Source organism: Rhinopithecus roxellana, chromosome 1, assembly GCF_007565055.1.
Source record: "Rhinopithecus roxellana isolate Shanxi Qingling chromosome 1, ASM756505v1, whole genome shotgun sequence".
Lineage (NCBI taxonomy): Eukaryota > Metazoa > Chordata > Mammalia > Primates > Cercopithecidae > Rhinopithecus > Rhinopithecus roxellana.
Window position 1 is genome coordinate 69,468,530 of NC_044549.1, and position 12,495 is coordinate 69,481,024.

The window sequence follows — 12,495 nt, forward strand, 5'->3', positions numbered from 1 at the left end:
CTTGTTTGTGGAACATCACCCTGGTAATTAGCAGGACATTTTCTTCTTACATTTGATAGATCTAGTCAATCAGCCCTAGAAGAAAGCAATTTCACTTAAAAAAAAATCTATTCCAGCCATTTATTTGTTGCAGAATTTAAGATAATTAATTTGTATATGTTATAAAAGTTGGCCTGAATTATAATGGCTTCACTTTTTTTTGTGGTAAAAGCACTTAACGTTAAATTTATCATCTCTCAATTTTAAGTGTACAGTTCAGTTGTGTTAAGTATATTCACATTATTGTGTAACAGATCTCTAGAACTTTCTCATCTTGCAAAACTAAAACTTTATTCCCATGAAACACCAGTTCCCTCTACCTCCAAGCCCTTGGCAACCACTTTTCTACCTTCTGTTTCTATGATTTTGACTACTTTATATGAATGGAATCATGTAGTATTCACGCTATTGTGAATGGCTTATTTCATAATGTCCTCAAGATTCATCCATGTTATAGCATATGACAGGAATTCCTTTCTAAAGCGGCATAATATTCCATTGTATGTACACACCACATTTTCGTGTGTGTGTGTAGTAGTGGTTTTTACTGATTGGCACAAGATTACGGCCTATGCTTCCGATACCCTTCCCTCTTATGCAGCTCAAATGGAAGGAAACTGATTAACACATAGAAAGCAATAGCATGCTTACAGGTTTAAACTCCTTTTGTTTTTACAAAAAGGAGTGGGATATGAGGGTGGTACAATTTTAGGGATAGTAGCAAAACTCTCCCTAGACTAGAGTGGGTAGGCCTGTCTGTCCCTTGTTGCTGGTACCACGTAAGAGGGTGCATTAGTAAAGAAGGGGAAGGGTTACATGTGGTTGGCCTGCTATTAAGAGGGGAAGATAGGATGGTATCTGCTATGTACCTATCTTGGGCCAAACATGGGGCTGGACCAAGTGCCCCTTTCTTCTCGGCCCTCCTACACAACCCAGCTGTACTGTCTCCTGCACCCATGGGAAGGAGGTGTGAAGGAAGCTGAGAACATCCACCTTGAGGAGAAGAAACGGGAAACCTCAGTTTCCTTTCACTTTCTCTTGACTGAATTCCACTCCCCTCAGCTCGGGAGAGCACTGCAAAAGTCTTCCTTAGGAGTGCTGTGAAGATGCTAGGGAAGATGCTGACCCAGGTGGGTAGCCCTGAGTGGGCAAAATGAAAAACTTGACTTTCCCTGCAGTATCAAGCAAGGTTGCTTTGTAAACAAACAAAACTGGAAAATAAGACTAAATACTAAGTCCTTGAGTGCATTTGGATTGGAGGCAAGGGCTGTATTACTCCATCCCCACCCCGCCCCATTTTATAAAAGTGCCAAGAGGTTTAAGGACCACAACCAACCCCACTTCCCTTCAAGTACCATTCCTTGGATTCCCCAGGTTTGTTGAGTTCATTTGGGGTTATTACTGCCACCCTCTTAAAAAGTGACTCAGCCTGTTGGTTGGTCTATTTTCTACCCTTTCTACAATTATGAAACACACTCTCTAAATAGGAGACACATAAGCCCTCACTCTGTAGTCCAAGGGACTAGGTGATATCATGCTGGGAAGGCTAAATTGTTTGCTTTCCTGGGTGGTCCTGATGTGAATGGACAGCAGCAGAGTTCTTGTGGGATCAGAGCAGTCTAGTTTGAGCCACCACATATTTTTTCATTTTTTAAAATTAATTTTAATTTTTTTTAAGTTCCAGGGTATATGTGTAGGATGTGCAGGTTTGTTACATGGGCAAACGTGTGCCATGGTGGTTTGCAGCACCTGTCAACCCATCACCTACGTATTAAGCCCAGGATGCATTAGCTGTATTTCCTAATGCTCTCCCTCCCCTCACCCCACCATCCAACAGGCCCTGTTGGTGTCGTTCTCCTCCCTGTGCGTCCATGTGTTCTCATTGTTCAGCTCCCACTTATAGGTGAGACTATGTGGTGTATGGTTTTCTGTTCCTGCATTAGTTTGCTCAGGATAATGGCTTCCAGCTCCATCCATGTTCCTGCAAAGGACATGATCTTGTTTCTCTTTATAACTCAGAAATAAGACCACCCATCTACAACCATATGATCTTTCACAAACCTGACAAAAACAAGCAATGGGGAAACGATTCCCTAGTTAATAAATAGTCCTAGGAGAACTGGCTACCCATATGCAGAAAAATGAACCTGGATACCTTATACAAAAATTAACTCAAGATGGGTTAAAGACTTAAATGTAAAACATAAAACTATTAAAACCCTAGAAGAAAATCTAGGCAATACCATTCAAAACATAAGCCCAGGCAAAATCACCATTTGGTGACAAAATCACCAAAAACAATTGCAGCAAAAGCAAAAATGGACAAATGGGATCTAATTAAACCACATTTTATTTATCCATTCATTTGTCATTGGGCATTTGGGCTGCCTCCACCTCTTAATAGTTGCAATGAATGTGGGTGTACAAATAATAATCTCTTTGAGATTCTGCTTTAATTCTTTTGGATATGTACCCTGAACTGGGATATAATCATATGGTGATTATATTTTCAATTTTTTGAGAAATCACAGTGAACAAGGGTTACAATTTCTCTGCATCTTTTCCAGTGCGTGTTATTTTCTGTGGTGATAGTGTCCATTATAATAAGTATGAGGTGATATCTCATTGTGCTTTTTATTTGCATTTCTCTTATGATTAGTGATATGGAGCATTTTTTCATATGCTTGTGGGTCATTTGTATGTCTTTGGATAACTGTCTAAGTCCTTTGCCCATTTTTTAATAAGGTTATTTTGTTGTAGGAGTTTACAATATATTCTGGATATTAACCTATTATCATATATATAATTTAAAAATACTGTCTCCCATTCTGTAGGTCATCTTTTTTCTCTGTTGATTGTCTCCTTTGATGCACAGGCTGTAAGTTTGAAATCACCTAATTTGTCTTTTGCTGTTGTTGCCCGTGTTTTCGGTATCATATCTAAGGAACCATTGCCAAATACCCAAAAGCTTTTCCCTTATGTTTTCTTCTAGGAGTTTTAAAGGTTTAGATCTTATGGTTAGGTCTTTAATGCATTTTGAGTTAATTTTTGTATATGACATAAGGGAAGAGTACAACCTCATTCTTTTCGTGTAGATATCCAGTTTTCCCAACACAATTTGTTGAAGAAACTGTCCTTCATTGTATAGTCTTGGCACCCTTGTCAAAGGTCATAAAGAGCATGTATAGAAGGGTTTATTTCTGGACTCTGTTCCATTGGTCTATATGTCTGTCTGTATGTCAGTACTACACCATCTTGATTACTGTTGCCTTACAGTATGTTTTGAAATCAGGAAGTGTGAGGTCTCCAACATTGTTCTTTTTCAGGATTACTTTAGCAATTTAAATTCTCTTGATTTTATATGAATTTTAAAATTTTTCCTGTGGAAGTTACCATTGAGATTTTGATAGAGATGGCATTGATTCTGTAGATTGTTTTGGTGTTACGGACAGTATAACAATATTAAATTTTCCAGTCTATAAACATGGGATGTTTCACCATTGTGTTTATGTCATCTTTGATTTATTTTGGTTATCTCTTATAATTTTCATTGTACAAGTCTTTTGCCTCCTCAGTTCAGTTCATTCCTAAGCATTGTATTCTTTCTGAGACTTTTGTAAATGGGGTTGTTTTCTTAATTTCCCTTTCAGATTAGTCATTGTTCGTTTATGGAAATACAACTCATTTGTGTGTTGATTTGTATCCTGCAAATTTGCTAACATCATTTATTAGTTTTAGTGGGTTTTTTGTGGAATCTTTAGGATTTTCTATATATAAGATTATGTAATCTGGGAACAGATAATTTTATTTCTTTTCCATTTAAATGCCTTTTATTTATTTTTCTTGTCTAATTGCTGTGACTAGAGTTTCCAGTACTATGTTGAGTAGAAATGGCAAGAATAGGCATCCTTTCCTTGTTCCCATTCTTAGAGGAGAAACTTTCCATTTTTTGCAATTGAGTATGATTTTAACTGTGGACTTTTCATATGTGACTTTTATTATGTGTAGGTACTTTCCTTCCATTCCTCGTTTGTTGAGTGTTTTTATCATGAAAAAGTGTTGAATTTTGTCAAATGGTTTTGTGCATCAATTGAGATGATCATGTGTTTTTACTTCTTCATTATGTTAATGTGGTATATTATACTAATTGTTTTTCACATTCCCTTCCTTGCATTCCCAGTATAAATCCAACTTGTTCATCATATACAATCTTTTTAATATGCTCTTGAATTTGGTTTGCTACATTTTGTTGAGAAGATTTGCATCAGTAGGCATTAGGAATATTGGTCTGTAGTTTTCTTGTTGCGATAATGGATTTACGTTTAAACACTATTAACGAGTAGCTCCTGAGAAATGCCCTACATTGTAAACATCTAAACTGGCTTAAGGGCTCTATAAAAGTTGTTCTATGTATAATGTCATGTTAAAAATATTTGGTGAAATTTACTAAAGATAATTCAGAATTAAATAGAGATAGAAATATCTTAACACCTCCTTTTGTATTAAGGATGTTTAATTCCTTGCTGCCAAAGGAATGTCTTGTAGGATGTGGAGAGGAAATTCTTATACATACATTCTTATAGAATGTAGAAGAAAAAAAATGTCTTCCTCTGTGCTTGATCTGATTTCTTTTTTTTTTTTTTTTTTTTTTTTTTTTTTTTTTTTTGAGACGGAGTCTCGCTCTGTCGCCCAGGCTGGAGTGCAGTGGCCGGATCTCAGCTCACTACAAGCTCCGCCTCCCAGGTTTACGCCATTCTCCTGCCTCAGCCTCCCGAGTAGCTGGGACTACAGGCGCCCGCCACCTCGCCCGGCTAGTTTTTTGTATTTTTTTTAGTAGAGACGGGGTTTCACCATGTTAGCCAGGATGGTCTCGATCTCCTGACCTCGTGATCCACCGGTCTCGGCCTCCCAAAGTGCTGGGATTACAGGCTTGAGCCACCGCGCCCGGCCACTTGATCTGATTTCTAACATTCTGGGTTTCCATGGTTGATTGGTTGGTTGGTTGGTTGGTTGAAAAAGGTATGTGTGTATGTCAAAGAAAATTTTGGAGATTTCAACACAATTATCTCAAATCATATAATTTAAACTAAAATGGGGGTATTAGCTGTAATAATGTTCAAACTATAGCCCCATAAAGGCTATTTCTCAATACTAATAGACTGATTTGGAAGTCTCTCACACAACTTTAATACATATTTTACTTCTTGATATATTTCCTTACATTCAATTGCAACCTAAAAATTAGTTGAGGCCAGGTGTGGTGTCTCACACCTGTAATCCTAAGCACTTTGGGAGTCCGAAGTGGGCGGATCACAAGGTGAGGAGATCGAGACCACCCCGGCTAATGCAGTGAAACCTTGTCCCTACTAAAAATACAATTAATCAGGCGTAGTGGCATGTGCCTGTAGTTCCAGCTACGCGGAAGACTGAGGCAGGATAATTGCTTAAACCTGGGAGGCAGAGGTTGCAGTGAGCCGAGATTGCCCCACTGCACTCCAGCCTGGGCGACAGAGCAAGACTTTGTCTCAAAGATAAATAAATAAACAAAAAAAATTAGTTGAAATTCTGTCTCAGTTATGAAAGGTAGCTTTATTCTTTTGGTTTTCTATTTTGAGTTATGATTGAGAAATAACCTGTGGCAGAAGTTTTCTTAGCAATTTATTGTGGCCGTTGCACCTGTTTCAAGATTCCTCTAAACAGAAACAAAAGTGAAATAAATTTGTGGAGTTAATAATAAAAATGTTATTCTCTGCGGTATTTTTTTTTTTTTTTTTTTTTTTTTTTTTTTTTTTAAAGACAGAGTCTTACTCTGTCGCCCAGGCTGGAGTGCAGTGGTGCCATCTTGGCTCATTGGAACCTCCGCCTCCCGGGTTCAAGCGATTCTCCTGCCTCAGGCCCCTGAGTAGCTGGGAATACAGGCGTGTATCACCACACCTGGCTAATTTTTGTATTTTTAGTAGAGACAGGGTTTCACCATGTTGGTCAAGTTGGTCTCGAACCCCCAACCTCGTGATCTGCGCCCCTTCAGCCTCCTAAAGTGCTGGGATTACAGGTGTGATCCACCACGCCCAGTCCATATTTTTTCATTTCATAGAATTTCCAGATAAAAGTCAGACTTAAACTAGTTTTATAATACTGAAAAGTTTTGCAAATACAGGCATGTCACTTAATGATGGGATATGTTCTGAGAAATGTGTCATTAGGTGATTCCATCATTGTGCAAATGTCATAGAGTATATTTACATAAACCTAGGTGGTATGTAGCCTATATGATAAACCCTATTGCTCCTAGGCTGCAAATCTGTATAGCATGTTACTATCCTGAAGGCAATAGGCAGTTGTAACACAGTGGCAAGTATTTGTGTATTGAAACATAAAGGTATAGTAAAAATATGATACTATGAATACAATTTTATGGGACTACCATTGTATATGCGGTCCATCATTGGCCAAACTTTCCTTATGGTGGCATAAGACTACATAGTAAATGGTGAAGTAACCAGACTTGGAGATGAGGAGGAGGGAGAAGAATGCCAAATGTATGCTTCCTTCCACCAAGACTACAAGGCATCTACTATCAGGCAACACACTTATTTCCTACTCCTACACAATCATTTCCTACTCCTGTCTCACACTTGCCAGAGTCTGGATTTGATTTTTTTTTGTCAGACCAGTAATGCAGTTTTCATATTTTTTATAACAAAAAAGTTGTAGGACTTTTTCTTCTTACTATGAAAATATGACTCATTAAATACATAACTTTTAGTACTGGCTATTTGTATTCTTATACTCTTAGTCACAAAGATTACTATGTTTTACAAAGTCAAAAGGTTATTAATAGCAGCTAGCATGAATTCAGAGCTTGCTATGTATTGAGCACTGGGTTTAAACACATATGCTCGATTTTATTAGAACCTTATAGTAGGAAGGTAAAGAATACACTAGTCACTGAAGTTCCTTCAGTGCTCAAGACTCAAGTGCACTATAGCAAGACAAACACCAGGAAAACATGTAACTCTGCTTTGAATACTTTAGCAAGTGAATGGCCCAGTTTGGGAAAGCAAGACAACACTGGATCCATAATGGCTTTTTAGACCTGATAGGAATGCAGAAAAAATAGAACCATTAACTACTAATATTATCTTTGCAAACAGGTGAGCAGTACATATCTGACTTCAGAAGATTTTATTGAAATCAATAGATGATGGTTAATAAAAACAAATATTCTCAGCTTTCCTTCTTTCACTTGTCCTCTGATAACCACTATTTAGCTAAAACTAAAATGGATTAGAGATATAAGATGATGAATAACAACTATTATTAACTTTTGTGAGCATATAATGTGAGTCAGCTACCACACTAAGAACTTTACATAGATGCCCTTAATTTTCTCAATAATCCTATGAGAACTGTGCTTGTATGAGCAACCCCATTTTATAACTGAAGATACTTGAGGCTTCAAGAGGTTATGTAAACATGTTCATGGTCAACAGTTATTAAGCGGTGAGTGACATTCTCATGAGATTAATGAAATCATCTGTGTGAGATACAAATACATCTATTGTGTATGTTTGTGTTTTTAAATGGAGACCAGTGGTATGACAGAATGAAGTCCTTTTATTATTCAGTCAAGATCTGATGTGGCTATTCGAATATAGGAAAAACTGATGTTTTCCTTTTTTAGTTATATTAAATTAACTTTAAAAATAAATAATAACTTTATCAAGATATAATTCACATAATGTAATTTGCTCATTAAAATGTTTGAGTCAAGAGTTTTTAGAAGATTCACAGAATTGTGCAACCATCACCACAATCTTTGGAATATTTTCATCATTTCAAAAAATACTTTGTAGCCTTTAGCACCCCTCCCACTGTGCCCCCCCATACCCCTGGCCATAGGCAACTACTAAATTACTTTCTGTCTCTGCAGGTTGTCCTATTCTTGATACTTTGTATATGTGAAATCGTACAATATGTGATCTTTTATGACTGACATCTTTCAAGCATGTTTTTGATGTTTTCATCCATGTTGTAGAATATTAAATTAACTTTTTGCATAAGAATAATTGAGCTAGAAAAGCACTGGCTGAATATGTCTACAGAATGTACCATTTAGAAAAGAAACAATTCCTGTAGACAAATGAGGTATTAACTAAAATGTAAAGAACTGAAAATTAGCTTTGAGTCTTTAATAAGCTACCATTCATGTTTTGCTTTTACTAGGAATGAACTTTTAATGTTTTGGAGCTATAAATGTAGTTTCTAAAGACATCTTTGTTTTTAAAAAATGACATCTGCAGGCTTTTTCTTAGTGTTTCTAGTGTGTATGAGTGTGTGCATTTGTATGTGTATGTGTGTGCATGTTTAGTGACTTTACATGTGTATACATACAACTGTACACAGTCATATGACTCTGGTGGTACATGGAGTCTAAATTTAATTGTAAAATTGAAGGAGTTCTAAAATTAGTTTTAGTATAGTAAGTGGGATATAGTAAGAATGTCCTACAATTTAAAAGCCTATTTGGTTATCCTGAATGGATTTTGAATGCATTCAATACTAGGTTTGCGAGTGACTGTGCCTTTTTAGTAAACAAAAGAAAGGCTGTAACGTAGAAAGTATATGGAATAAGCGTAACATCTGTCCTAATCTAATTTTCAGGCACATCTCCAGACTTCAATTTGGCTGAAGTAACTCATGCCACGGACCTGTGCACATGCCTAGAATTGAAAGACACAGTTTAAAAGACTTCAGATTGCTTTCTGCCTTTTGACAACTCCTGAAAACCATCCTTTTGGACTCTGGAATTCTACACAGCTCAACCAAGACTTTGCTTGAATGTTTACATTTTCTGCTCGCTGTCCTACATATCACAGTATCGTGTTCACGTTTTGTTAAAACTTAAGGGTGTCAGGAGTTGAGCTTGCTCAGCAAGCCAGCATGGCTAGAATGAGCTTTGTTGTAGCAGCTTGCCAATTGGTGCTGGGCCTACTAATGACTTCATTAACTGAGTCTTCCATACAGAATAGTGAGTGTCCACAACTTTGCGTATGTGAAATTCGTCCCTGGTTTACCCCACAGTCAACTTACAGAGAAGCCACCACTGTTGATTGCAATGACCTCCGCTTAACAAGGATTCCCAGTAACCTCTCTAGTGACACACAAGTGCTTCTCTTACAGAGCAATAACATCGCAAAGACTGTGGATGAGCTGCAGCAGCTTTTCAACTTGACTGAACTAGATTTCTCCCAAAACAACTTTACTAACATTAAGGAGGTCGGGCTGGCAAACCTAACCCAGCTCACGACGCTGCATTTGGAGGAAAATCAGATTACGGAGATGACTGATTACTGTCTACAAGACCTCAGCAACCTTCAAGAACTCTACATCAACCACAACCAAATTAGCACTATTTCTGCTAATGCTTTTGCAGGCTTAAAAAATCTATTAAGGCTCCACCTGAACTCTAACAAATTGAAAGTTATTGATAGTCGCTGGTTTGATTCTACACCCAACCTGGAAATTCTCATGATTGGAGAAAACCCTGTGATTGGAATTCTGGATATGAACTTCAAACCCCTCGTAAATTTGAGAAGCTTAGTTTTGGCAGGAATGTATCTCACTGATATTCCTGGAAATGCTTTGGTGGGTCTGGATAGCCTTGAGAGCCTGTCTTTTTATGATAACAGACTGGTCAAAGTCCCTCAACTTGCCCTGCAAAAAGTTCCAAATTTGAAATTCTTAGACCTCAACAAAAACCCCATTCACAAAATCCAAGAAGGGGACTTCAAAAATATGCTTCGGTTAAAAGAACTGGGAATCAACAATATGGGAGAACTCGTTTCTGTCGACCGCTATGCCCTGGATAACTTGCCTGAACTCACAAAGCTGGAAGCCACCAATAACCCTAAACTCTCTTATATCCACCGCTTGGCTTTCCGAAGTGTCCCTGCTCTGGAAAGCTTGATGTTGAACAACAATGCCTTGAATGCCATTTACCAAAAGACAGTCGAATCCCTCCCCAATCTGCGTGAGATCAGTATCCACAGCAATCCCCTGAGGTGTGACTGCGTGATCCACTGGATTAACTCCAACAAAACCAACATCCGCTTCATGGAGCCCCTATCCATGTTCTGTGCCATGCCGCCCGAATATAAAGGGCACCAGGTGAAGGAAGTTTTAATCCAGGATTCGAGTGAACAGTGCCTCCCAATGATATCTCACGACACCTTCCCAAATCGTTTAAACATGGATATCGGCATGACGGTTTTCCTAGACTGTCGAGCCATGGCTGAGCCAGAACCTGAAATTTACTGGGTCACGCCCATTGGAAATAAGATAACTGTGGAAACCCTTTCAGATAAATACAAGCTAAGTAGCGAAGGTACCTTGGAAATATCTAACATACAAATTGAAGACTCAGGAAGATACACGTGTGTTGCCCAGAATGTCCAAGGGGCAGACACTCGGGTAGCAACAATTAAGGTTAATGGGACCCTTCTGGATGGTACCCAGGTGCTAAAAATATACGTCAAGCAGACAGAATCCCATTCCATCTTAGTGTCCTGGAAAGTTAATTCCAACGTCATGACGTCAAACTTAAAATGGTCGTCCGCCACCATGAAGATTGATAACCCCCACATAACATATACTGCCAGGGTCCCAGTAGATGTCCATGAATACAACCTAACACATCTGCAGCCTTCCACAGATTATGAAGTGTGTCTCACGGTGTCCAATATTCATCAGCAGACTCAAAAGTCATGCGTAAATGTCACAACCAAAAATGCCGCCTTCGCACTGGACATCTCTGATCAAGAAACCAGTACAGCCCTTGCTGCAGTAATGGGGTCTATGTTTGCCGTCATTAGCCTTGCGTCCATTGCTGTGTACTTTGCCAAAAGATTTAAGAGAAAAAACTACCACCACTCACTAAAAAAGTATATGCAAAAAACCTCTTCAATCCCACTAAATGAGCTGTACCCACCACTCATTAACCTCTGGGAAGGCGACAGTGAGAAAGACAAAGATGGTTCTGCAGACACCAAGCCAACCCAGGTTGACACATCCAGAAGCTATTACATGTGGTAACTCAGAGGATATTTTGCTTCTGGTAGTAAGGAGCACAAAGACGTTTTTGCTTTATTCTGCAAAAGTAAACCAGTTGAAGACTTTTGTATTTTTGACTTTGCTAGTTTGTGGCAGAGTGGAGAGGACGGGTGGATATTTCAAATTTTTTTAGTATAGCGTATCGCAAGGGTTTGACATGGCTGGCAGCGACTCTAGGCTTCCAGTTTGTGTTTGGTTTTTATTCTTATTATTATGATTATTATTATATTATTTTATTTTAGTTGTTGTGCTAAGCTCAGTAATGCTCTTCTAACTACAGTGCTCAATAAAATGATTAATGACAGGTTGGGGTTCCCCTGTGCTTTTACCAGTAGCATGACCCCTTCTGAAGCCATCTGTAGAAAGTACCTTGTCCTCCAAAAGCTAACATACAGTTTTGAAGCAGCATTGAAACTTTTGTAGCAATCTGGTCTACAGACTTTTAACTTGAGAAGCTAAGGCTAGACTTGTTACCTTCGTTGAATGATGTTAGTTGACTGTACTGTAATGTTGTATCAACTGAATTGAATGTTTGCCTTTAAACAATGAATTTTCTTTTTCTTTCTTTTTTTTTTTTGTAATAAAGAGGCTTAGAACAAGCTAACAGGCAATAGAAATATGTATATCAAATTTTTTAATGTAACAAACTACATGTTAATTGTTATCTTATTCTTTTTATCTTTAGTAGACACTTTTAAAAGAAAAGACAATTTTGTTGTGTTTACTCACCAAAACGTGGTATATAATGAAGACAGAACTATAATAAATTAGTTTTGTTCTGATTTTCTAGAACACTTGCAATAATGTATCATTTATAGTTCTTGCTAGTTGCAGTGGTAATATTTTTCACATCCATAAAAACAACCACCAAAATAAATCAGCTATAGCATGTTGCTTTTTAAAGCTAGGCCCTAAAAAGTTTTACTTCTTTTTCTAAGGGAAGAAATGTCTATTTTAATTAAGATATTTTAATGAACAGGATTTCTGTATTTTAAATAGTACTGACTAGCATGGGGCAGTGGGAGGGTGGTTCATATGAAGAAAAAGAGGTGTATTGTTGTATCCCATGCATAAAGGTAAATATATATATATATACACACACACACCCCAATATATTCATATACACACACATCCCAACCTGTCACACATAATGCTTGTGTATATATATGAATATATTGGATATGTTATTTCTGTAAGAGTTTTGTTAAAACCTGATTTTCTTTTGTAGTATCCACATTCTTCATCAAAGTACAAAAACATCTACGAAGTGTCCCAAAATGTATGACATGTTATTTCTTTTTAACAGTTGTCTATATGCTTAGACCCTAATTAGTCTCTGTATCT

At 37.6% G+C, this 12,495-nt stretch overlaps 1 protein-coding gene across 3 annotated transcripts in view; it reads left to right on the forward strand.

Moving 5' to 3' along the window:
• Positions 1-11,943, forward strand: part of LRRN1 (leucine rich repeat neuronal 1) — a 48,053-nt gene extending 36,110 nt beyond the window's left edge. For all 3 annotated transcript variants that reach the window (XM_010365787.2, XM_030921372.1, XM_030921402.1), the window contains one exon: positions 8,704-11,943. In XM_010365787.2, the coding sequence (XP_010364089.1) occupies positions 8,983-11,133 (2,151 nt within the window). In that variant the 5' untranslated portion in view covers positions 8,704-8,982 and the 3' untranslated portion in view covers positions 11,134-11,943. The remainder of the gene's footprint in view (positions 1-8,703) is intronic.
• Positions 11,944-12,495: the final 552 nt, after the last annotated feature.